This window comes from Oncorhynchus nerka, linkage group LG9b, assembly GCF_034236695.1.
Source record: "Oncorhynchus nerka isolate Pitt River linkage group LG9b, Oner_Uvic_2.0, whole genome shotgun sequence".
Lineage (NCBI taxonomy): Eukaryota > Metazoa > Chordata > Actinopteri > Salmoniformes > Salmonidae > Oncorhynchus > Oncorhynchus nerka.
In genome coordinates this window covers 47,594,919-47,621,890 of record NC_088424.1, presented here as the reverse complement: position 1 = coordinate 47,621,890, position 26,972 = coordinate 47,594,919, and the positions used below count along the sequence as shown (strand labels likewise).

At 49.0% G+C, this 26,972-nt stretch overlaps 1 protein-coding gene across 1 annotated transcript in view; it reads right to left on the bottom strand.

Moving 5' to 3' along the window:
- Positions 1 to 26,972, bottom strand: part of LOC115114042 (collagen alpha-1(XI) chain-like) — a 193,322-nt gene that overhangs the window by 49,589 nt on the left and 116,761 nt on the right. The window contains exons 29-41 of the mRNA XM_065013638.1: positions 21,232 to 21,393; positions 20,835 to 20,888; positions 16,469 to 16,522; positions 14,575 to 14,619; positions 14,406 to 14,459; positions 13,556 to 13,600; positions 12,927 to 12,980; positions 12,442 to 12,549; positions 11,860 to 11,967; positions 5,719 to 6,273; positions 4,922 to 5,620; positions 4,441 to 4,878; positions 4,153 to 4,206 (exon numbers count right to left, since the gene is read on the bottom strand). Of these exons, the coding sequence (XP_064869710.1) occupies positions 4,153 to 4,206; positions 4,441 to 4,878; positions 4,922 to 5,620; positions 5,719 to 6,273; positions 11,860 to 11,967; positions 12,442 to 12,549; positions 12,927 to 12,980; positions 13,556 to 13,600; positions 14,406 to 14,459; positions 14,575 to 14,619; positions 16,469 to 16,522; positions 20,835 to 20,888; positions 21,232 to 21,393 (2,430 nt within the window). The remainder of the gene's footprint in view (positions 1 to 4,152; positions 4,207 to 4,440; positions 4,879 to 4,921; positions 5,621 to 5,718; positions 6,274 to 11,859; positions 11,968 to 12,441; positions 12,550 to 12,926; positions 12,981 to 13,555; positions 13,601 to 14,405; positions 14,460 to 14,574; positions 14,620 to 16,468; positions 16,523 to 20,834; positions 20,889 to 21,231; positions 21,394 to 26,972) is intronic.

The window sequence follows — 26,972 nt, the reverse complement described above, 5'->3', positions numbered from 1 at the left end:
ATTCAGACTGGCCACTCAGACAGGGTTAACAGAGAGACCTCAGGGCTGTATTCAGACTGGCCACTCAGACAGGGTTAACAGACAGACCTCAGGGCTGTATTCAGACTGGCCACTCAGACAGGGTTAACAGAGAGACCTCAGGGCTCTATTCAGACTGGCCACTCAGACAGGGTTAACAGAGATACCTCAGGGCTGTATTCACACTGGCCACTCAGACAGGGTTAACAGAGAGACCTCAGGGCTGTATTCACACTGGCCACTCAGACAGGGTTAACAGAGAGACCTCAGGGCTGTATTCAGACTGGCCACTCAGACAGGGTTAACAGAGAGACCTCAGGGCTGTATTCACACTGGCCACTCAGACAGGGTTAACAGACAGACCTCAGGGCTGTATTCAGACTGGCCACTCAGACAGGGTTAACAGACAGACCTCAGGGCTGTATTCAGACTGGCCACTCAGACAGGGTTAACAGACAGACCTCAGGGCTGTATTCACACTGGCCACTCAGACAGGGTTAACAGACAGACCTCAGGGCTGTATTCAGACTGGCCACTCAGACAGGGTTAACAGAGAGACCTCAGGGCTGTATTCAGACTGGCCACTCAGACAGGGTTAACAGAGAGACCTCAGGGCTGTATTCAGACTGGCCACTCAGACAGGGTTAACAGAGAGACCTCAGGGCTGTATTCAGACTGGCCACTCAGACAGGGTTAACAGAGAGACCTCAGGGCTGTATTCAGACTGGCCACTCAGACAGGGTTAACAGAGAGACCTCAGGGCTGTATTCAGACTGGCCACTCAGACAGGGTTAACAGACAGACCTCAGGGCTGTATTCAGACTGGCCACTCAGACAGGGTTAACAGAGAGACCTCAGGGCTGTATTCAGACTGGCCACTCAGACAGGGTTAACAGACAGACCTCAGGGCTGTATTCAGACTGGCCACTCAGACAGGGTTAACAGAGAGACCTCAGGGCTCTATTCAGACTGGCCACTCAGACAGGGTTAACAGACAGACCTCAGGGCTGTATTCAGACTGGCCACTCAGACAGGGTTAACAGAGAGACCTCAGGGCTCTATTCAGACTGGCCACTCAGACAGGGTTAACAGAGATACCTCAGGGCTGTATTCACACTGGCCACTCAGACAGGGTTAACAGAGAGACCTCAGGGCTGTATTCACACTGGCCACTCAGACAGGGTTAACAGAGAGACCTCAGGGCTGTATTCACACTGGCCACTCAGACAGGGTTAACAGAGAGACCTCAGGGCTGTATTCAGACTGGCCACTCAGACAGGGTTAACAGAGAGACCTCAGGGCTGTATTCACACTGGCCACTCAGACAGGGTTAACAGACAGACCTCAGGGCTGTATTCAGACTGGCCACTCAGACAGGGTTAACAGACAGACCTCAGGGCTGTATTCAGACTGGCCACTCAGACAGGGTTAACAGACAGACCTCAGGGCTGTATTCACACTGGCCACTCAGACAGGGTTAACAGAGAGACCTCTGACAGGAAAGACTCCGTGCTGGGTAATGGCTGGAAGCCGTTGAAAAGACTGTTTTCTTTATCGGCATGATGTCAGAGAAACTCCCCTTCAAAGAAATTGTATGACTCTGAAAACTTTTCTACGCAAACGCACACACGCAAACATTCTGTACACACACACACACAAACTGTACACATACAGACATACACACACTGTACACACACACACACGTTGATTCATGGACACATCTGAGCAGCCACCTGCTACCCTGAGGGCCAGTCTGTTTCATGGCAGAGATCTCCTCTGACACACACACACACACACACACACACACACACACACACACAAACTCTTTGACTAAACTGAACTCCGACCCACCCCCTGGCAAGAAATTGATGAAAGAAAATATCAAATGACTGCTGTGTGTGTGTGTGTGTGTGTGTGTGTGTGTTTGCGTAGGAAACTTTTCAGAGTCATACAATTTCTTTGAAGGGGAGTTTCTCTGACATCATGCCGATAAAGAAAACAGTCTTTTCAACGGCTTCCAGCCATTACCCAGCACGGAGTCTTTCCTGTCAGACAGAATCTTCCACCATTTAGAACCACCAGAATCAGAACCCTTTCCTTTGTTCAGAACCTCCATTATGTATGCCGTCCATTCTCACATTGGAACTCTAGAACATGAGAATGCTTCCAATGACACGGAACACTCTCATTTGTTGTCAAACCCTCCTGGTTCCATTATGCATGCTGTGCATCTCCTCTCCTCCCCTCCCCTCCCCTCCCCTCCCTCTCCTCCCCCCCTCCCCTCTCCTCTCCTCCCTCCCTACCTCCCCTCCTCTCCTCTCCTCTCCTCTCCTCCCCTCCCCCTCCTCTCCTCTCCTCTCCTCTCCTCCTCCCTCTCCTCCCCTCCCCCTCCTCTCCTCTCCTCTCCTCTCCTCTCCTCTCCTCTCCTCTCTCCTCTCCTCCCTCTCCTCTCCTCTCCTCTCCTCTCATTCTCTTTTCTCTTCTCCTCTGGCCTAATCTACCATCTCTCTAACAGTGGTCTGTCGCTTTTAACCAATTATAGAGAGACAGTGTTTATCGCTCTGACTAAATGTCAGACAGTTCAAAGCCGCCTGTCTGTCATGCATACCTCTAAGAGATTCAATTCCCTCCAACTGTAGGAGATTTAACATTCTCACATTCACATTCCCATCATGCATCTTTGGGGAGTCGCTGTGGTAGAGCAGACATCATTGAGGGTTCAAAGAGAAACCAGCCCACTCAGTTACGGATAATTTTGTATCCTGCTGCTTCTAGCTGACAGACACAAACTAGTGCACCATACGAGTGAGTGAAGTTTGGCAGTGAATTAACAAAACACCCCAACATCCAATCTTGATAAAAACACATTAAAACAGATTTCCAAACACGGTGTTCAGTATCATTGAATAGGGAGTCAAATGAATGAAATAACAAGCTACCAGGCTATAATCAGACCTCATTATGGACCAACCACCTGTCCTGCCTACCAGACTATAATCAGACCTCATTATGGACCAACCACCTGCTCTGCCTACCAGGCTATAATCAGACCTCATTATGGACCAACCACCTGTCCTGCCTACCAGACTATAATCAGACCTCATTATGGACCAACCACCTGCTCTGCCTACCAGGCTATAATCAGACCTCATTATGGACCAACCACCTGCTCTGCCTACCAGACTATAATCAGACCTCATTATGGACCAACCACCTGCTCTGCCTACCAGGCTATAATCAGACCTCATTATGGACCAACCACCTGCTCTGCCTACCAGGCTATAATCACACCTCATTATGGACCAACCACCTGCTCTGCCTACCAGACTATAATCAGACCTCATTATGGACCAACCACCTGTCCTGCCTACCAGACTATAATCACACCTCATTATGGACCAACCACCTATCCTGCCTACCAGACTACCAGGCTATAATCAGACCTCACTATGGACCAACCACCTGCTCTGCCTACCAGACTACCAGGCTATAATCAGACCTCACTATGGACCAACCACCTGTCCTGCCTACCAAGCTATAATCAGACCTCATTATGGACCAACCACGTGCTCTGGCTACCAGACTACCAGGCTATAATCAGACCTCACTATGGACCAACCACCTGCTCTGCCTACTAGACTACCAGGCTATTATCAGACCTCATTATGGACCAACCACCTGCTCTGCCTACCAGACTACCAGGCTATAATCAGACCTCATTATGGACCAACCACCTACTCTGCCTACTAGACTACCAGGCTATTATCAGACCTCATTATGGACCAACCACCTACTCTGCCTACTAGACTACCAGGCTATTATCAGACCTCATTATGGACCAACCACCTACTCTGCCTACTAGACTACCAGGCTATTATCAGACCTCATTATGGACCAACCACCTACTCTGCCTACTAGACTACCAGGCTATAATCAGACCTCATTATGGACCAACCACCTGTCCTGCCTACCAGGCTATAAACAGACCTCATTATGGACCAACCACCTGTCCTGCCTACCAGACTACCAGGCTATAAACAGACCTCAATACCATGTGTTGCTCAGAGTCTCTAAAATAATTTTCTCAATACGGTGGCGGGAGTGACGGGATAACCATGGTAACGCAATACTTACGACGGGGCCTTGGGCACCCTGTGGTCCTTCGCCTCCCTTCAAACCAGCTGGACCCTGGATGGAGAGAACAAGAGAAAAGAGAGAGGAGAGGAGGGTTAGACTGTGTGTGTACATATCTGTGTGTATGAAAGAGAGAGTGTGGCTGAGTAGGTGTGTGTGTGTGTGTGTTTGTGTGTGTGAAAGAGAGAGATAGAAAGAGAACGAGAGAGAGAGAGAGAGAGAGAGAGAGAGTGTATGTGTGAGCAAGGACATCGAGGCCCACCAAAACCATCCACTATTAGATAAAACACTGTCGTAACTCCTAGTCCCAGCCACACGGTCGTAACTCCTGGTCCCAGCCACACTGTCGTAACTCCTAGTCCCAGCCACACGGTCGTAACTCCTAGTCCCAACCACACTGTCGTAACTCCTAGTCCCAGCCACACGGTCGTAACTCCGGGTCCCAGCCACACTGTCGTAACTCCTAGTCCCAACCACACGGTCGTAACTCCTGGTCCCAACCACACTGTCGTAACTCCTAGTCCCAACCACACGGTCGTAACTCCTGGTCCCAACCACACGGTCGTAACTCCTAGTCCCAACCACACGGTCGTAACTCCTGGTCCCAGCCACACGGTCGTAACTCCTAGTCCCAGCCACATGGTCGTAACTCCTGGTCCCAGCCACATGGTCGTAACTCCTGGTCCCAGCCACACGGCCGTAGTCCCAGCCACACGGTCGTAACTCCTAGTCCCAACCACACGGTCGTAACTCCTGGTCCCAGCCACACGGTCGTAACTCCTAGTCCCAGCCACATGGTCGTAACTCCTGGTCCCAGCCACATGGTCGTAACTCCTGGTCCCAGCCACACGGCCGTAGTCCCAGCCACACGGTCGTAACTCCGGGTCCCAGCCACACGGTCGTAACTCCTGGTCCCAACCACACGGTCGTAACTCCTAGTCCCAGCCACACGGTCGTAACTCTGGGTCCCAGCCACACTGTCGTAACTCCTAGTCCCAGCCACACGGTCGTAACTCCTAGTCCCAGCCACACGGTCGTAACTCCTAGTCCCAGCCACACGGTCGTAACTCCTAGTCCCAGCCACACGGTCGTAACTCCTAGTCCCAACCACACTGTCGTAACTCCTAGTCCCAGCCACACGGTCGTAACTCCTGGTCCCAGCCACACGGTCGTAACTCCTAGTCCCAGCCACATGGTCGTAACTCCTGGTCCCAGCCACACGGTCGTAACTCCTGGTCCCAACCACACGGTCGTAACTCCTGGTCCCAACCACACTGTCGTAACTCCTAGTCCCAACCACATGGTCGTAACTCCTGGTCCCAACCACACGGTCGTAACTCCTAGTCCCAACCACACGGTCGTAACTCCTGGTCCCAGCCACATGGTCGTAACTCCTGGTCCCAGCCACATGGTCGTAACTCCTGGTCCCAGCCACACGGCCGTAGTCCCAGCCACACGGTCGTAACTCCTAGTCCCAACCACACGGTCGTAACACCCTGGTCCCAACCACACGGTCGTAACTCCTAGTCCCAACCACACGGTCGTAACTCCTGGTCCCAGCCACACGGTCGTAACTCCTAGTCCCAGCCACATGGTCGTAACTCCTGGTCCCAGCCACATGGTCGTAACTCCTGGTCCCAGCCACACGGCCGTAGTCCCAGCCACACGGTCGTAACTCCGGGTCCCAGCCACACGGTCGTAACTCCTGGTCCCAACCACACGGTCGTAACTCCTAGTCCCAGCCACACGGTCGTAACTCTGGGTCCCAGCCACACTGTCGTAACTCTTAGTCCGAGCCACACGGTCGTAACTCCTAGTCCCAGCCACACGGTCGTAACTCCTAGTCCCAGCCACACGGTCGTAACTCCTAGTCCCAACCACACTGTCGTAACTCCTAGTCCCAGCCACACGGTCGTAACTCCTGGTCCCAGCCACACGGTCGTAACTCCTAGTCCCAGCCACATGGTCGTAACTCCTGGTCCCAGCCACACGGTCGTAACTCCTGGTCCCAACCACACGGTCGTAACTCCTAGCCGTCATGGTGGTGACACCAGCAGTACTAGTGGTAGAGGTACCATCTGATTCGTGCTGCTGCTGGCCAGAGGCTGGCAAGGCTTTTGGCTTTTGGTCTAATTGGTCATTTACATTTACACACTGAGCCTCAGCCAAGACAGACAGAGCCAGAGGGCGGTGGAGCGTGTGTATGGGTGTGTGTGTGTGTGTGTGTGTGTGTGTGTGTGTGTGTGTGTGTGTGTGTGTGTGTGTGTGTGTGCTCTCATCTCTCCCCTGCCACAGTCTACCACTGTGTATTAGAACCCTGGAAGTACCACAAGAGCACTGAAAGTTATTTATTGACCCATAAATCGCTCGTGTGGCTCTCACTAAAAGACCGGGAGGAGAGGAGTATGAGCGTGTGTGTGTGTGTGTGTGTGTGTGTGAGTGTGTGTGTGTGTTCAGCCTAGGTAATAGGTCTCTCCGACTCTGTCTATTAAAGGATCAAGTATGGATGCAACATGTGTGACTACACAAATATGTTGCCTACTGCATATTGAGAGAACGTGTCTATCACCTCTGATTGTTTTAATATGGCGAACCTATTAGTAAGTCCATTAGAATGAATATCCTCTAACCCAGAGATGACCTTAACAGCTGGTATATATCTAGGGAGGTACCAGTACCACGATCAGCTGGTATATATCTAGGGAGGTACCAGTACCACGATCAGCTGGTATATATCTAGGGAGGTACCAGTACCACGATCAGCTGGTATATATCTAGGGAGGTACCAGTACCACGATCAGCTGGTATATATCTAGGGAGGTACCAGTACCACGATCAGCTGGTATATATCTAGGGAGGTACCAGTACCACGATCAGCTGGTATATATCTAGGGAGGTACCAGTACCACGATCAGTATATGTCCTGATAACAGTCTCTATATACTGTATATGTCCTGATAGAAGTCTCTATATATAGTATATGTCCTGATAACAGTCTCTATATACAGTATATGTCCTGATAACAGTCTCTATAGACGGTATATGTCCTTATAACAGTCTCTATAGACTGTATATGTCCTTTTAACTGTCTCTATATACAGTATATGTCCTGATAACAGTCTCTATATACTGTATACGTCCTGATAACAGTCTCTATATACTCTCTGTTCTATTCCTGGACCACCCCAGTCTATCTCTGTTCTATTCCTGGATCACCCCAGTCTCTATCTCTGTTCTATTCCTGGACCACCCCAGTATCTATCTCTGTTCTATTCCTGGACCACCCCAGTCTATTCCTGGACCACCCCAGTCTCTATCTCTGTTCTATTCCTGGACCACCCCAGTCTATTCCTGGACCACCCCAGTCTCTATCTCTGTTCTATTCCTGGACCACCCCAGTCTATTCCTGGACCACCCCAGTATCTATCTCTGTTCTATTCCTGGACCACCCCAGTCTCTATCTCTGTTCTATTCCTGGACCACCCCAGTATCTATCTCTGTTCTATTCCTGGACCACCCCAGTATCTATCTCTGTTCTATTCCTGGACCACCCCAGTCTCTATCTCTGTTCTGTTCCTGGACCACCCCAGTATCTATCTCTGTTCTATTCCTGGATCAGCCCAGTCTATTCCTGGACCACCCCAGTCTATCTCTGTTCTATTCCTGGACCACCCCAGTATCTATCTCTGTTCTATTCCTGGATCACCCCAGTCTATCTCTGTTCTATTCCTGGACCACCCCAGTCTATCTCTGTTCTATTCCTGGACCACCCCAGTATCTATCTCTGTTCTATTCCTGGATCAGCCCAGTCTATTCCTGGACCACCCCAGTCTATCTCTGTTCTATTCCTGGACCACCCCAGTATCTATCTCTGTTCTATTCCTGGATCAGCCCAGTCTATTCCTGGACCACCCCAGTCTATCTCTGTTCTATTCCTGGACCACCCCAGTATCTATCTCTGTTCTATTCCTGGACCACCCCAGTATCTATCTCTGTTCTATTCCTGGACCACCCCAGTATCTATCTCTGTTCTATTCCTGGACCACCCCAGTCTCTCTGTTCTATTCCTGGACCACCCCAGTATCTATCTTTGTTCTATTCCTGGATCACCCCAGTCTATTCTGTTCTATTCCTGGATCTATCCCTGTTCTATTCCTGGACCACCCCAGTACCTATCTCTGTTCTATTCCTGGACCACCCCAGTCTCTATCTCTGTTCTATTCCTGGACCACCCCAGTCTCTCTCTGTTCTATTCCTGGATCACCCCAGTCTATCTCTGTTCTATTCCTGGACCACCCCAGTCTATTTCTGGACCACCCCTATTCCTGGATCACCCCAGTCTATTCCTGTACCACCCCAGTTCTATTCCTGGACCCAGTCTCTCATCTGTTCTGTTCTGGACCACCCCATTCCTGGACCACCCCAGTATCTATCTCTGTTCTATTCCTGGACCACCCCAGTATCTATCTCCCAGTATCTATCTCTGTTCTATTCCTGGACCACCCCAGTCTATTCCTGGACCACCCCAGTATCTATCTCTGTTCTATTCCTGGACCACCCCAGTATCTATCTCTGTTCTATTCCTGGACCACCCCAGTCTATCTCTGTTCTATTCCTGGACCACCCCAGTATCTATCTCTGTTCTATTCCTGGACCACCCCAGTCTATTCCTGGACCACCCCAGTCTATCTCTGTTCTATTCCTGGACCACCCCAGTCTCTATCTCTGTTCTATTCCTGGACCACCCCAGTATCTATCTCTGTTCTATTCCTGGACCACCCCAGTCTCTATCTCTGTTCTATTCCTGGACCACCCCAGTATCTATCTCTGTTCTATTCCTGGACCACCCCAGTCTATTCCTGGACCACCCCAGTCTATCTCTGTTCTATTCCTGGACCACCCCAGTATCTATCTCTGTTCTATTCCTGGATCAGCCCAGTCTATTCCTGGACCACCCCAGTCTATCTCTGTTCTATTCCTGGACCACCCCAGTATCTATCTCTGTTCTATTCCTGGATCACCCCAGTCTATTCCTGGACCACCCCAGTCTATCTCTGTTCTATTCCTGGACCACCCCAGTATCTATCTCTGTTCTATTCCTGGACCACCCCAGTATCTATCTCTGTTCTATTCCTGGACCACCCCAGTCTATTCCTGGACCACCCCAGTCTATCTGTTCTATTCCTGGACCACCCCAGTATCTATCTCTGTTCTATTCCTGGACCACCCCAGTCTATTCCTGGACCACCCCAGTCTATCTCTGTTCTATTCCTGGACCACCCCAGTCTATCTCTGTTCTATTCCTGGATCACCCCAGTATCTATCTCTGTTCTATTCCCAGTCTATCTCTGTTCTATTCCTGGACCACCCCAGTATCTATCTCTGTTCTATTCCTGGACCACCCCAGTCTATTCCTGGACCACCCCAGTCTCTATCTCTGTTCTATTCCTGGACCACCCCAGTCTCTATCTCTGTTCTATTCCTGGACCACCCCAGTCTATCTCTGTTCTATTCCTGGACCACCCCAGTATCTATCTCTGTTCTATTCCTGGACCACCCCAGTCTATTCCTGGACCACCCCAGTATCTATCTCTGTTCTATTCCTGGACCACCCCAGTCTCTATCTCTGTTCTATTCCTGGACCACCCCAGTCTCTCTCTGTTCTATTCCTGGACCACCCCAGTCTATCTCTGTTCTATTCCTGGACCACCCCAGTCTATTCCTGGACCACCCCAGTATCTATCTCTGTTCTATTCCTGGACCACCCCAGTCTATCTCTGTTCTATTCCTGGACCACCCCAGTCTATTCCTGGACCACCCCAGTCTCTATCTCTGTTCTATTCCTGGACCACCCCAGTATCTATCTCTGTTCTATTCCTGGACCACCCCAGTATCTATCTCTGTTCTATTCCTGGACCACCCCAGTCTATTCCTGGACCACCCCAGTCTATCTCTGTTCTATTCCTGGACCACCCCAGTATCTATCTCTGTTCTATTCCTGGACCACCCCAGTCTATCTCTGTTCTATTCCTGGACCACCCCAGTCTATCTCTGTTCTATTCCTGGACCACCCCAGTATCTATCTCTGTTCTATTCCTGGATCACCCCAGTCTATCTCTGTTCTATTCCTGGATCACCCCAGTCTCTCTCTGTTCTATTCCTGGATCACCCCAGTCTCTCTCTGTTCTATTCCTGGATCACCCCAGTCTCTCTCTGTTCTATTCCTGGACCACCCCAGTCTCTCTCTGTTCTATTCCTGGACCACCCCAGTCTATCTCTGTTCTATTCCTGGACCACCCCAGTCTATCTCTGTTCTATTCCTGGATCACCCCAGTCTATTCCTGGACCACCCCAGTCTATTCCTGGACCACCCCAGTCTCTATCTCTGTTCTATTCCTGGACCACCCCAGTCTATTCCTGGACCACCCCAGTATCTATCTCTGTTCTATTCCTGGACCACCCCAGTATCTATCTCTGTTCTATTCCTGGACCACCCCAGTCTATCTCTGTTCTATTCCTGGACCACCCCAGTCTCTATCTCTGTTCTATTCCTGGACCACCCCAGTATCTATCTCTGTTCTATTCCTGGACCACCCCAGTCTATCTCTGTTCTATTCCTGGACCATAATGGTGTTTGTTATTCACTGGTTGCCCTTTTCTTGTGGCAACAGGTCACACATTTTGCTGCTGTAATGGCACACTGTGGTATTTCACCCAGTAGATATTGGAGTTAACCAAAATTGGGTTTGTTTTTAGAATTCTATTTGTGTCTGTGTAATCTGAGGGAAATATGTGTCATACAGGAGGTTAGACAGGCAGGAGGTTAGGCAGGAGGTTAGGAAGTGCAGCTCAGTTTCCACCTCATTTTGTGGGCTGTGTGCACATAGCCTGTTTTCTCCTGAGAGCCAGGTCTATCTACAGCGGCCTTTCTCAATAGCAAGGCTATGCTCACTGAGTCTGTACATGGTCAAAGCTTTCCTTAAGTTTGGGTCAGTCACAGTGGTCAGGTATTCTGCCACTGTGTACTCTCTGTTTAGGGCCAAATAGCGTTCTAGTTTTTTTTTAAAGTTTTTTATTCTTTCCAATGTGTCAAGTAATTCTCCTTTCTTTTCTCATGATTTGGTTGGGTCTAATTGTGTTGCTGTCCTGGGGCTCTGTGGGGTGTGTTTGTGAACAGAGCCCCAGGACCAGCTTGCTTAAGGGACTCTTCTCCAGGTTCATCTCTCTGTAGGTGATGGCTTTGTTGTGGAAGGTTTGGGAATCGCTTCCTTTTTAGGTGGTTGTAGAATTGAACCTCAACACAAGATTCTGTTCCACCTACTCCACCTACTCCACCTACTCCACCTACTTCACCTACTCCACCTACTCCACCTACTCCACATTGAAAATCTGAATGTCAAATCTAATCGTCATAATCTTCAATGAGCATATTTTAAAAGAGCATCTTGGAAAATAACCTGTTGCTATTTTCATGAAATCTATTCTCAAGATTTTTGGAAATTAGTTAGATATTAGTACATTGTTAGATATGTGCCATTAGGTTTTCCATGACAAGAGTAAGTGTTGTTGTTCATTGTTCCTATTCTGGCATTTCAATAGACAAAGCCCAGTTGTGATTGTGTTTTCACCCCCCCCCCCCCCCCATTTTCTTCATAAAATGCTCGGGCCAGGTGAGACCATTGTCGAGTCATAGGGGAGTTTGTTTACCTTTCCTCCTTCTTTCCCAGCAGATCCAGGTAAACCTTGCTCTCCGGGGGGTCCAGGGGAACCAGGGTGTCCTCTCTCTCCGATGCCGCCGGTCTCTCCCGTTGGTCCCTGTCAGACAGACACAACACCAGATTTACATACTGTGTCACATGTTTATGCTTATTAGACGACAGTAAACTAGTAATTCAAAGGTTTTCAAGTAAATGTTTTACATCATTTAGTGTGTGAATGATTACAGGTTAATTTCCCTAGTGTCCTGATAAACATGTTTAGTGTGTAGTGTGTGAATGATTACAGGTTAATTTCCCTAGTGTCCTGATAAACATGTTTAGTGTGTAGTGTGTATTGTGTAGTGCATAGTATATAGTATGTAGTGTGTGAATGATTACAGGTTAATTTCCCTAGTGTCCTGATAAACATGTTTAGTGTGTAGTGTGTATTGTGTAGTGCATAGTATATAGTGTGTAGTGTGTAGTGTGTGAATGATTACAGGTTAATTTCCCTAGTGTCCTGATAAACATGTTTAGTGTGTAGTGTGTATCGTGTAGTGCATAGTATATAGTGTGTAGTGTGTGGGCCTACCTGAGGTCCTACAACCCCTCCAGGCCCAGGTGGGCCAGTCTTTCCCTGGAAACCTGTCTCTCCTCTCTGCCCAGGGTGACCAGGCATTCCGTCTTTACCAGGGGGCCCCTGAGGGAGATGAGATGGACAGGTTAAGTTAATAGGGACCACATTGCTGAAGTAGAATGACACTGTAATACATACTGTAGTACCATCAGCTATTTTAAAGGAGAGGTTAGGGCCCTTAGGTTCTGGGAAGGGTACTTAGGTTAGGGCCCTTAGGTTCTGGGAAGGGTACTTAAATTAGGGCCCTTAGGTTCTGGGAAGGGTACTTAAATTAGGGCCCTTAGGTTCTGGGAAGGGTACTTAAATTAGGGCCCTTAGGTCCTGGGAAGGGTACATAGGTTAGGGCCCTTAGGTCCTGGGAAGGGTACTTACGTTTGGGCCCTTAGGTCCTGAGAAGGGTACTTAGGTTAGGGCCCTTAGGTCCTGAGAAGGGTACTTACGTTTGGGCCCTTAGGACCTGGGAAGCCGACTGGCCCCTGGGGTCCTTGAGGTCCCTGTGATAAAATAAGAAAAAAATGAACATCCTTAATCCTCAACCTCCTCCCAATGGCCTATTATACTAAAACCAGCCTTTATCCTCAACCTCCTCCCAATGGCCTCCAAACTAAAACCATCCTTCATCCTCACACCTCCTCCCAATGGCCTCCGAATTAAAACCATCCTTTATCCTCAACCTCCTCCCAATGGCCTCCAAACTAAAACCCTACTTAATCCTCAACCTCCTCCCAATGGCCTCCAAACTAAAAACTATCCTTAATCCTCAACCTCCTCCCAATGACCTCCAAACTAAAACCCTACTTAATCCTCAACCTCCTCCCAATGGCCTCCAAACTAAAAACTATCCTTTATCCTCAACCTCCTCCCAATGACCTCCAAACTAAAACCCTACTTAATCCTCAACCTCCTCCCAATGGCCTCCAAACTAAAACCCTCCTTTATCCTCAACCTCCTCCCAATGGCCTCCAAACTAAAACCAATCTTAATCCTCAACCTCCTCCCAATGGCCTCCAACTAAAACATCTCTGCAGATTCTTTGCAATAGAACAGAATACATATATTTAGTACTCACTCTCTCTCCTGGTCCACCGGGAGGTCCATCGTTGCCTGATGTTCCCTGTGGAGCAGACAAACACAGTCAGATATAGGCTGGAGAGATGGGTGGGAATCTTCGGCATTGTCCTTGACTGCTTCAGGTCATATCTTTGTGGCAGATGTTCCTCAGTGAGCACGGGTGGTTTTGTATCACCCCAAATACTATTTTCACTATTGTGTCCCTCAGGGGTCAGTTCTGGGGCCCATCCTCCCCCCCCCCTCTTGGTGACATCATCCACAATCATAGCATTCCGTTTCGCTGCTATGCGGATGACACACAGCTCTATGTACAAATCAGACCAAGCTAGCGTAGCTACTCTTCACAAGTGAAGAGATGACCATTCCAGAGTCTAGGTTGAAAACTAAAGGAGACCGGGTATTTTCCATTAGGGCAACTAGACAGTGGAATGGTCTGCCAGAGATCAGGCTTGCAGACCCAGTGCCTCTTTTTAAATCCCTGCTGAGCATATACTTTTAGAAATATTATTTTAATGTAAGATTTTATCTTTTTTTATTCATTTCTCCTTCTTATTGTTTTTCTTTCTTTGTTAGTACTTTTATTTAATTGTATTATTTTATGATGTGATGCACTTTCTTACTAGTATTGAAAAGCGCTACACAAATAAAGTTATTATTAGTATTATTATTATTATAAGTAGGCCTGGGTCAAATCATGTTAAATACTTTCAAACATCTGAGCTGCACTTGATGTAATTTGCCATGTATTCATAGAACCAAATGTGTCTAGAAGATGTTTCTGGATGGGTCATCGTCCTGGTTAGGTGACACTTATCTTCTACCCGACTTAGAGACGGATATAAACTGACCTTAGCACCTGGTTTTCCAGTTGGTCCTCTGGCACCTCTTCCACCACGGGGACCCTAGATTACAGGAACACAGAGATGACCAATCATCATCATAGCAACTCAGAGATGGTGTTGTGTTAGAAGAGAGAGAATAGACTGCGGATCGACTGTAGAGTTTCCAGGTTCTTACCGTTGGGCCACGTTGTCCTCTGGGTCCAGATTTACCAGCGATACCCTGAAAAACACCACACAACCACACAAACATCTTTATTCGTGAGACCTGGGGGGGGGTCTCAAACAAACAATCAAACGTGATATAAGAGAAATAGAAAGGATACATTGACTATATATATTGACTGATAAACATGAGGTAAACAGTAATTACAGATGAATCTATACACACAAAGTTAAGATCATTCAAACACACTATAGCTCCCTCAGACAGACAGACTGCTCTGTGGACGAATGAGATAAAACAATCTGCAACATCTTTTAGAGAAATAAATCTGAAAATCAGGGCACTCCTCTCCTCCCTCCTCTCCTCCCCTCTCCTCCCCTCTCCTCCCCTCCCTCCCCTCTCCTCCCCTCTCCTCCCTCCTCTCATCCTCTCTCCTCCCTCCTCTCATCTCTCTCCTCCCCTCTCCTCCCCTCTCCTCCCTCCTCTCCTCTCCTCCCTCCTCTCCTCCCCTCTCCTCCCTCCTCTCATCCTCTCCTCCCCTCTCCTCCCTCCTCTCCTCCCCTCTCCTCCCTCCTCTCCTCCCCTCTCCTCCCCTCTCCTCCCTCCTCTCCTCCCCTCTCCTCCCTCCTCTCCTCCCCTCTCCTCTCCTCCCCCTCTCCTCCCCTCTCCTCCCCTCTCCTCCCTCCTCTCCTCCCCTCTCCTCCCCTCACCCCTCTCCTCCCCTCTCCTCCCCTCTCCTCCCTCCTCTTCTCCCCTCTTCTCCCTCCTCTCCTCCCCTCTCCTCCCCTCTCCTCCCCTCTTCTCCCTCCTCTCTCCCCCCTCTCCTCCCTCCTCTCTCCTCCCCTCCCCTCCTCCTCTCCCCCTCTCCTCCCCTCTCCTCCCCTCTCCTCCCTCCTCTTCTCCCCTCTCCTCCCTCCTCTCCTCCCCTCTCCTCCCCTCCTCTTCTCCCCTCTTCTCCCCTCTCCTCCCCCCTCTTCTATTGAGTTGTATTGACTTGATTATTTACTTTGGCAGTAGTTCTTCTTGCCGCTACTTGTCCTACTTTACTTTGGCAGTAGTTCTTCTTGACACTACTTGTCCTACTTTACTTTGGCAGTAGTTCTTCTTGACACTACTTGTCCTACTTTACTTTGGCAGTAGTTCTTCTTGACGCTACTTGTCCTACTTTACTTTGGCAGTAGTTCTTCTTGACACTACTTGTCCTACTTTACTTTGGCAGTAGTTCTTCTTGACGCTACTTGTCCTACTTTACTTTGGCAGTAGTTCTTCTTGACACTACTTGTCCTACTTTACATTGGCAGTAGTTCTTCTTGACGCTACTTGTCCTACTTTACTTTGGCAGTAGTTCTTCTTGACGCTACTTGTCCTACTTTACTTTGGCAGTAGTTCTTGAATTGACTTGTCCTACTTTACTTTGGCAGTAGTTCTTCTTGACGCTACTTGTCCTACTTTACTTTGGCAGTAGTTCTTCTTGACGCTACTTGTCCTACTTTACTTTGGCAGTAGTTCTTCTTGAATTTACTTGTCCTACTTTACTTTGGCAACAGGTCTTCTTGATTCTACCTGTGGTATTTTACTTTGACAGTAGTCCTTCTTGAATCTACTTGGAGGTTAAGGAATGTAGTTCCACAAGAATATTTCAGACTGGTGTCATAGAGGTGTCCTGGCTAAATTCCCAATCTGGCCCTCAAACCATCACGGTCACCTAATAATCCCCAGTTTACAGTTGGCTCATTCATCCCCCCTCCTCTCCCCTGTAACTATTCCCCAGGTCGTTGCTGTAAATGAGAACGTGTTCTCAGTCAACTTACCTGGTAAAATAACGGATCAATAAATACATAAAAGAGGGTGAAGAGACATGTTACGAGACATGTTACGAGACATGGAATGATCTAAAGAGCCTCACCCTTCCTCCTTTCTCTCCGTTGGAGCCGAGGAATCCAGGGAAGCCACTGGAGCCCTGTGAACGGAGAGGTGGTTAGAAAACAGAAGGAACTATACAGGGATAGTTAGAGAGATGAAGAAGAGAAATGGATAGAGAGATGAAGAAGAGAGAGGAATGGAGAGATGAAAAGAGATGGATAGAGAGATGAAGAAGAGAGATGGATAGAGAGATGAAGAAAAGAGATGGATAGAGAGAGGAAGAAGAGAGACGGACAGAGAGAGGAAGAGAGATGGATAGAGAGATGAAGAAGAGATATGGATAGAGAGATGAAGAAGAGATGGATAGAGAGATGAAGAAGAGAGAGGAATGGAGAGATGAAGAGAGATGGATAGAGAGATGAAGAAGAGAGATGGATAGAGAGAGGAAGAAGAGAGACGGACAGAGAGAGGAAGAGCGGACAGGAATAGATACTACATTTCAAGTGACCTCTGTCCAATCTAATCAAGCCTCACACAGAATAGAAAGGGACACAGGGCTAAAAGAGTCTCGCTGAAAAAGCTAAGAGGCGCTAGCTAGTTAGCACACAGTTAGAAACAAAGACATATGAGAGAAAGATGAGGTCGATTCTGTTTGATACACATCAGCCGTTTAGCTGTTGCCACATTGACGGCCATCACAATACCAGTCCAATAAACGACCCGTCACAGTGCTCCCTTTGGCATGATAATTACCATGTTGACTAAAGAATGAAACCCATAGGAGTTCACCAATGTGGTATCCCTTCAAGTAGCATTGAAAATACACATACATTATTAAGAAAAAGAGTTATACCCTGACTACACTGGTCGCACACGCGACGCAAAATAAATGTAGAAATCTATATTATTCAATCATTGCACTAACACGGCTCGTGCGAGCCAACCAGCATCCGCGTTGCCAAGGACTAAAATAGAAGTCAGTTCTATTTGTGACGCAGATCACGCTGCAAGTCCTGCCTCTCCCACCTCCTCATTGGTTCATAGAAGCAGGTACCCACGTGCCATCTCCTCATTGGTTATACCCACGTGGGTGACTGAAAGACGAACGAGGTCGGTGGCAGTAATGCACCTAATTTATGACAGTTGCCAATCGCAATATAAAGTCAAGAGGAGAAAAAGCCTGGAAGGAGGAGAGATGACTAGAACCGATTTGGTTTACTGTTTTATGTGTGGATTAATTGTCGGAGTAGAGGACCTTGTGCATTTCAGGTGAAATAATAACTCAATGTTTATATCCCAGGGCAAATTAGCTAGCAACAGCAAGCTAGCTAAATAGGACAAATTAGCTAGCAACAGCAAGCTAACTAGCTAAATTGCCCTACATGTTTAATGCTTTTCGACCTGTCCCCAAATTAATTTAAATGGTTCAGAGTTTGTTTTGATATTTTAACCTGCGTGTCGTGATCACGTTTGGTGTGGGGGGGACAAAATACATTTATACGCGATGACGCAGCCGGTTTGGGTTCCGTGTTATAGTGGATGTGCTTCATAGCACATAGACATGCTCTCTCATACAGTGAATACATCTGTCTACCTGTGTATGTGTGTGTCACGAATCCCGACGAAGATGGTGCCTCTTCCTGTTCGGGCGGCGCTCGGCGGTCGTCGTCGCCGGCCTACTAGCTGCCATCGATTCCCTGTCCTTTTGTTTCTGTTAGTTGGGTCTAATTAGTTACACCTGTTTTGAGTTTAGTTTTGTTTGTAGACTATTTAAGGGCACTAGGCCCGCTGGTTATTGTGCGGGCTTGTTCTCTGTTTTATTGGTGTTGGTTGATTATTGTGATCTCTATTTTTCCGGACAGTTTTAGTCCTGTTTTTTGGACGGGTTGTTTCATGCGCCCTTGTGTTTTTTAGCATGTTTGTTTTTCCGCTGTCATTAGAATAAAAGATCCACGTACGGAATTACCTGCTCTCTGCGCTTGACTCCTCCACCCACCATTCATAGAAGTCATAACAGTGTGACTGTGCTATTTGTGAGGACAGTGACTGCTAATTGTGAGGACAGTGACTGTGCTATTTGTGAGGACAGTGACTGCTATTTGTGAGGACAGTGACTGTGCTATTTGGGAGGACAGTGACTGTGCTATTTGGGAGGACAGTGACTGTGCTATTTGGGAGGACAGTGACTGTTCTACTTGTGAAGACAGTGACTGTGCTATTTGTGAGGACAGTGACTGTGCTATTTGTGAGGACAGTGACTGTGCTACTTGTGAGGACAGTGACTGCTAATTGTGAGGACAGTGACTGTGCTATTTGTGAGGACAGTGACTGTGCTATTTGTGAGGACAGTGACTGTGCTATTTGTGAGGACAGTGACTGCTATTTGTGAGGACAGTGACTGTGCTATTTGGGAGGACAGTGACTGTGCTATTTGTGAGGACAGTGACTGCTATTTGTGAGGACAGTGACTGTGCTATTTGGGAGGACAGTGACTGTGCTATTTGTGAGGACAGTGACTGCTATTTGGGAGGACAGTGACTGTGCTATTTGTGAGGACAGTGACTGTGCTATTTGGGAGGACAGTGACTGTGCTATTTGTGAGGACAGTGACTGCTATTTGTGAGGACAGTGACTGTGCTATTTGTGAGGACAGTGACTGTGCTACTTGTGAGGACAGTGACTGCTATTTGTGAGGACAGTGACTGCTATTTGTGAGGACAGTGACTGTGCTATTTGGGAGGACAGTGACTGTGCTATTTGGGAGGACAGTGACTGTGCTATTTGGGAGGACAGTGACTGTTCTACTTGTGAAGACAGTGACTGTGCTATTTGTGAGGACAGTGACTGTGTTATTTGTGAGGACAGTGACTGTGCTACTTGTGAGGACAGTGACTGTGCTACTTGTGAGGACAGTGACTGTGCTACTTGTGAGGACAGTGACTGTGCTATTTGTGAGGACAGTGACTGTGCTATTTGTGAGGACAGTGACTGTGCTACTTGTGAGGACAGTGACTGTGCTACTTGTGAGGACAGTGACTGTGCTACTTGTGAGGACAGTGACTGTGCTACTTGTGAGGACAGTGACTGTTCTACTTGTGAGGACAGTGACTGCTATTTGTGAGGACAGTGACTGTGCTATTTGTGAGGACAGTGACTGTGCTACTTGTGAGGACAGTGACTGTTCTACTTGTTAGGACAGTGACTGTGCTACTTGTGAGGACAGTGACTGTGCTACTTGTAAGGACAGTGACTGCTATTTGTGAGGACAGTGACTGTGCTATTTGTGAGGACAGTGACTGTGCTACTTGTGAGGACAGTGACTGCTATTTGTGAGGACAGTGACTGTGCTATTTGTGAGGACAGTGACTGTGCTACTTGTGAGGACAGTGACTGTGCTACTTGTGAGGACAGCATTAAGAAAAACAATGGCGACAGCTAGGAAGGGAGAAGGATCTCTTTGGCTTAATTATTTTTATCACATCGTTGCAAGTTCTGCTAAACTAAACATTGAGAAAAGGGGAGAAGAGGAGGAGAAGAGAGGGGAGGAGGAGGAGAGGGGAGGAGAGGAGAGGAGAGGAGGAGAGGAGAAGGAGATGGGATAAGAGGAGGAGAGGAGGGGAGAAGAGGAGGGGAGGGGAGAAGAGGAGAGGAAGGATAAGAGAAGAAAGGAGAGCTGGAAAAGGCAGGAGAGAAGGAGAGGAGGAGAGGAGAGAAGAGGAAAAGATAGCAGCCAAGTTGTCACAAGACAGACAAAGCGATTGCAAATAGCTTGGTGAATTAACAGAAAGAGAAAGCTGTTAACAGAGACGGCCAGAGCCACGCAGCAAGAAAAAGAACCCTCAGTCACTTGTTTACAGAGGGAAGACAAGGGAGAGGTTGAATCAACTCCAAACCGAACGACCTTTTCATACACTATGAGCATTTCTAAATGTAGATGTTTTCTTTATTTCCTAATCAGGGACTGGTTTCTGAACAACTCTGTTTAGTCAAACATTTCCCCGGGGCATAGTGACTGAATCACTCTGTTTAGTCAACTGTTCCACTGACATAGTGTCTGTCCCAAAGTGACAGGGGTGTCTGTCCCAAAGTGACAGGGGTGTCTGTCCCAAAGTGACAGGGGTGTCTGTCCCAAAGTGACAGGGGTGTCTGTCCCAAGTGGAACCCTATTCACTTGATAGTGCACTAATTTTAACCAGGGCCCAAAAGGCTGGTTCATAAATACAGGAAGGAGTATGGACAGGTGATGACATCAGCAGATGCCTCATTGGATAAGGAAGATGGGTAGGAGGAAGAGTCAGCAATATAAACACACACACTCACTCAATTACTTACACACACACACACACACTCATACATACACATGCACGCACGCACACACTCTAGCACACACACACCCTGTTTTCACATACCTTAGGTCCTTGTCTTCCTGGGTAACCGGGTAACCCGGGGACACCAAGTTTACCCTAAACAACAACAAAGACAATACAGGTTCTTAAAAACAGATCAAAATGGGGAGGATAGTGGTAGTGGTGGTGGTAGTGGTGGTGGTAGTGGTAGTGGTAGGGGTAGAGTTAGTGGTAGTGGTGGTGGTATTGGTAGTGGTAGGGTTAATGGTAGTGATGGTGGTAGGGGTAGTGGTAGGGTTAATGGTAGTGATAGTGGTAGGGTTAGTGGTAGTGGTAGGGTTAATGGTAGTGATAGTGGTAGGGTTAGTGATAGTGGTAGTGGTAGGGTTAGTGGTAGTGATTGTTTTAGTGACAGTTTTAGTGATAGTTTTTCTGCTATGTGATTGTGAGGTGTCAGTACCTTCTCTCCAGCCGACCCGATGGGGCCAACCTCTCCGTTGGGGCCAGAACGACCTTTGGGGCCTTCAGGTCCATCTTCACCTCTGGTTCCTAGGACACCGAGCTCTCCCTTGTCTCCCTTGATGCCCATGTCACCCTTGAAGCCTGGAAAACCATCCTCTCCCTGAAAAAAACACAGGAAATAGAAATACATGCATTTTTTTCACTGAGCAGTGGGTTGTCTTGGACTATTATAGAATATCACCGTCATATTAACAGTGGCAAACTACCTTTAATAATTTAAAAAGTTTTAAAAAAAAAGCAAACTCTTTATTTTTTATTTTTTAGATGAGCAGCCAGGCATTAGATGCATATGCTGTAAACTTGGGGTGATAAATGGTGACATCTAGTGGTAAGAATGGTGAATTGCAGAGTTACAGAATATTGTGATCTCCTGACATCATCCGGTCAGACCTGAGAATGCAGTTGGCTTGTGTTTCTCATCAACCCTTGTACAGAATATGGTGCAGACCGCAATTCGGGGCGTTTCTTAATTTTTGTGTTCCCTGATATTGAGGAAATGCCCATTGATACAATGCCATTGATCAGTTACGGTGTTATAAGACTGATGTTTTCTCGACACAGATGATTTGTTTATATGGCAGGTTAGGAGACTGATGTTAAGGTGAGGAAAAGGGTTAGGCTTAGCTACAATGCTACAGTTGTCAACAACTGTTGTCCCCGCCGACGCGAAAGAACCAACCATAGACCAAGGTCAAGCATTAATGGTATCAAGAAACGCCTATATCAGAAAGCACCCTTAGGCCTCCTGAGTGGCGCAGCGGTCTAAGGCACTGCATCGCAGTGATAGAGGCGTCACTACAGATCCGGGTTCGATCCCAGGCTGTGTCGCAGCCCGCCGCGACAGTGAGACCCATGAGGTGGTGCACAATTTAGCCCAGCGTCGTCCGGGGTTAGTGGAGGATTTTCCTGGCTGTTGTGACGGCCTGGGCGCAGTACACACTGACTTCGGTCGCCAGCTGGACGGTGTTTCCTCCAACACATTGGTGCGGGTCAAGCGAGTAGTGTGTCAAGAAGCAGTGAGGCTTGGCAGGGTCGTGTTTTTGGGGGACGCATGGCTCTCGACCTTCAAAACGGTCCCTAGACTGTATGGGAGTTGCAGCGATGGGACAAGGCTGTAACTACCAATTCGGGGAGGATAAAGGGGTAAAAAAGTACAACAACAAAAAAAGAAAACACCCCTTAATTGCGCTCTGCATTTACACACAGAAACAACTTCAAGAGGCTATCTTTCCCAAATAGCACTAGGCAGGTAGTCTAGTGGTTAGAGTGTAGGGGGGGGGGGCAGGTAGCCTGGTGGTTAGAGTGTAGGGACGGCAGGTAGTCTAGTGGTTAGAGTGTAGGGTCGGCAGGTAGCCTAGTGGTTAGAGTGTAGGGGGGCAGGTAGCCTAGTGGTTAGAGTGTAGGGACGGCAGGTAGCCTAGTGGTTAGAGTGTAGGGTCGGCAGGTAGCCTAGTGGTTAGAGTGTAGGGGGGGGGCAGGTAGCCTAGTGGTTAGAGTGTAGGGGGCAGGTAGCCTAGTGGTTAGAGTGTAGGGCGGCAGGTAGCCTAGTGGTTAGAGTGTAGGGTCGGCAGGTAGCCTAGTGGTTAGAGTGTAGGGGGGGGGGGGCAGGTAGCCTAGTGGTTAGAGTGTAGGGGGGCAGGTAGCCTAGTGGTTAGAGTGTAGGGGGGCAGGTAGCCTAGTGGTTAGAGTGTAGGGGGGCAGGTAGCCTAGTGGTTAGAGTGTAGGGTCGGCAGGTAGCCTAGTGGTTAGAGTGTAGGGGGCAGGTAGCCTAGTGGTTAGAGTGTAGGGTCGGCAGGTAGCCTAGTGGTTAGAGTGTAGGGTCGGCAGATAGCCTAGTGGTTAGAGTGTAGGGGGGCAGGTAGCCTAGTGGTTAGAGTGTAGGGTCGGCAGGTAGCCTAGTGGTTAGAGTGTAGGGGGGCAGGTAGCCTAGTGGTTAGAGTGTAGGGGGGGCAGGTAGCCTAGTGGTTAGAGTGTAAGGGGGCAGGTAGCCTAGTGGTTAGAGTGTAGGGGGGCAGGTAGCCTAGTGGTTAGAGTGTAGAGGCGGCAGGTAGCCTAGTGGTTAGAGTGTAGGGACGGCAGGTAGTCTAGTGGTTAGAGTGTAGGGGGGCAGGTAGCCTAGTGGTTAGAGTGTAGAGGCGGCAGGTAGCCTAGTGGTTAGAGTGTAGGGACGGCAGGTAGTCTAGTGGTTAGAGTGTAGGGGGGGGCAGGTAGCCTAGTGGTTAGAGTGTAGGGGGGCAGGTAGCCTAGTGGTTAGAGTGTAAGGGGGGCAGGTAGCCTAGTGGTTAGAGTGTAGGGGGGCAGGTAGCCTAGTGGTTAGAGTGTAGAGGCGGCAGGTAGCCTAGTGGTTAGAGTGAAGGGACGGCAGGTAGTCTAGTGGTTAGAGTGTAGGGGGGCAGGTAGCCTAGTGGTTAGAGTGTAGAGGCGGCAGGTAGCCTAGTGGTTAGAGTGTAGGGACGGCAGGTAGTCTAGTGGTTAGAGTGTAGGGGTGCAGGTAGCCTAGTGGTTAGAGTGTAGGGTCGGCAGGTAGCCTAGTGGTTAGAGTGTAGGGGGGCAGGTAGCCTAGTGGTTAGAGTGTAGGGGCGGCAGGTAGCCTAGTGGTTAGAGTGTAGGGTCGGCAGGTAGCCTAGTGGTTAGAGTGTAGGGGGGGGCAGGTAGCCTAGTGGTTAGAGTGTAGGGGGGCAGGTAGCCTAGTGGTTAGAGTGTAGGGGGCAGGTAGCCTAGTGGTTAGAGTGTAGGGTCGGCAGGTAGCCTAGTGGTTAGAGTGTAGGGTCGGCAGGTAGCCTAGTGGTTAGAGTGTAGGGGGCAGGTAGCCTAGTGGTTAGAGTGTAGGGTCGGCAGGTAGCCTAGTGGTTAGAGTGTAGGGGGGCAGGTAGCCTAGTGGTTAGAGTGTAGGGGGGGCAGGTAGCCTAGTGGTTAGAGTGTAGGGGGGCAGGTAGCCTAGTGGTTAGAGTGTAGGGGGCAGGTAGCCTAGTGGTTAGAGTGTAGGGTCGGCAGGTAGCCTAGTGGTTAGAGTGTAGGGGGGCAGGTAGCCTAGTGGTTAGAGTGTAGGGGGGCAGGTAGCCTAGTGGTTAGAGTGTAGGGGGGGGCAGGTAGCCTAGTGGTTAGAGTGTAGGGGGGCAGGTAGCCTAGTGGTTAGAGTGTAGGGACGGCAGGTAGCCTAGTGGTTAGAGTGTAGGGACGGCAGGTAGCCTAGTGGTTAGAGTGTAGGGACGGCAGGTAGTCTAGTGGTTAGAGTGTAGGGGGGCAGGTAGTCTAGTGGTTAGAGTGTAGGGTCGGCAGGTAGCCTAGTGGTTAGAGTGTAGGGTCGGCAGGTAGCCTAGTGGTTAGAGTGTAGGGGGGACAGGTAGCCTAGTGGTTAGAGTGTAGGGGGGCAGGTAGCCTAGTGGTTAGAGTGTAGGGCGGCAGGTAGCCTAGTGGTTAGAGTGTAGGGACGGCAGGTAGCCTAGTGGTTAGAGTGTAGGGTCGGCAGGTAGCCTAGTGGTTAGAGTGTAGGGACGGCAGGTAGCCTAGTGGTTAGAGTGTAGGGACGGCAGGTAGCCTAGTGGTTAGAGTGTAGGGACGGCAGGTAGTCTAGTGGTTAGAGTGTAGGGGGGGGCAGGTAGTCTAGTGGTTAGAGTGTAGGGGGGGCAGGTAGCCTAGTGGTTAGAGTGTAGGGACGGCAGGTAGCCTAGTGGTTAGAGTGTAGGGGCGGCAGGTAGCCTAGTGGTTAGAGTGTAGGGGGGCAGGTAGCCTAGTGGTTAGAGTGTAGGGGGGCAGGTAGCCTAGTGGTTAGAGTGTAGGGACGGCAGGTAGCCTAGTGGTTAGAGTGTAGGGGCGGCAGGTAGCCTAGTGGTTAGAGTGTAGGGGGCAGGTAGCCTAGTGGTTAGAGTGTATGGGGGCAGGTAGCCTAGTGGTTAGACTGTAGGGGGCAGGTAGCCTAGTGGTTAGAGTGTAGGGGGCAGGTAGTCTAGTGGTTAGAGTGTAGGGGGCAGGTAGCCTAGTGGTTAGAGTGTAGGGGGCAGGTAGCCTAGTGGTTAGAGTGTAGGGACGGCAGGTAGCCTAGTGGTTAGAGTGTAGGGACGGCAGGTAGCCTAGTGGTTAGAGTGTAGGGACGGCAGGTAGTCTAGTGGTTAGAGTGTAGGGGGGCAGGTAGTCTAGTGGTTAGAGTGTAGGGACGGCAGGTAGCCTAGTGGTTAGAGTGTAGGGACGGCAGGTAGCCTAGTGGTTAGAGTGTAGGGGGGCAGGTAGCCTAGTGGTTAGAGTGTAGGGGGCAGGTAGCCTAGTGGTTAGAGTGTAGGGACGGCAGGTAGCCTAGTGGTTAGAGTGTAGGGGGGGCAGGTAGCCTAGTGGTTAGAGTGTAGGGGGGGCAGGTAGCCTAGTGGTTAGAGTGTAGGGACGGCAGGTAGCCTAGTGGTTAGAGTGTAGGGACGGCAGGTAGCCTAGTGGTTAGAGTGTAGGGACGGCAGGTAGCCTAGTGGTTAGAGTGTAGGGACGGCAGGTAGCCTAGTGGTTAGAGTGTAGAGGCGGCAGGTAGCCTAGTGGTTAGAGTGTAGGGACGGCAGGTAGTCTAGTGGTTAGAGTGTAGGGACGGCAGGTAGCCTAGTGGTTAGAGTGTAGGGACGGCAGGTAGCCTAGTGGTTAGAGTGTAGGGACGGCAGGTAGCCTAGTGGTTAGAGTGTAGGGACGGCAGGTAGCCTAGTGGTTAGAGTGTAGAGGAGGCAGGTAGTGTAGTGGTAAGAGCTTTGGACAAATAACCGGAAAGGCTGCAAGATCGAATCCCCAGAGCTGACAATGGTAAAAATCTGTTGTTCTGCCCCTGAACAGGCAGTTAACCCACTGTTCCTAGACCAGTTAACCCACTGTTCCCCTGAACAAGGCAGTTAACCCACTGTTCCCCTGAACAAGGCAGTTAACCCACTGTTCCTAGACCAGTTAACCCACTGTTCCTAGTCTACACTGTTCCTAGACCAGTTAACCCACTGTTCCTAGACCAGTTAACCCACTGTTCCTAGACCAGTTAACCCACTGTTCCTAGTCTACACTGTTCCTAGACCAGTTAACCGACTGTTCCTAGACCAGTTACCCCACAATGACTAGTTAAATAAAGGTAACAAAGTAAAAAATGATGACTAGAGAGGAAAACCAAACTGGAGACATTAGATAGATTAACAAGCTGGAACATTTAGAGTAGCTGGGAACTACAAAGGCAGCCAATCAATCTACTATCAGATCACAGCACCTAACACATTCTCCTTCATTCCAGCTGAACGTTCTACACCCCATTACTACCCAAATGAGCTGAAGCCTTTCAAGCCTGATAGACATTTAAGGGGTTTTCAGATCTGCCTGCTAAAAAGGCTTGACAAAAAATAGTGTGGAATGACAAATATGAGACATGTCTATTGTCCCAAAATGGCACACTATGTACTACATTTGACCAGAGCCCCATGGGTAGTAGTGCACTATATAGGGAATAGGGTGCCATTTTGGGACGCACTTATGGTAAAGGTAGAAGTAGACATTTCCCCTCTAACCACTGATTCAGGGCCAGATATTAGCTTACCCCCCCCCCTTAATGGTTTAGGTTATGATTGACCGTTGGGTAATCCGATCCTCGATCTGTGGTTGAGAACCACTTCTACCTCCAACACAAATATGAGGCGGCCATTTTGTAAATGTCCGCCATGCTAAAGAAGACAC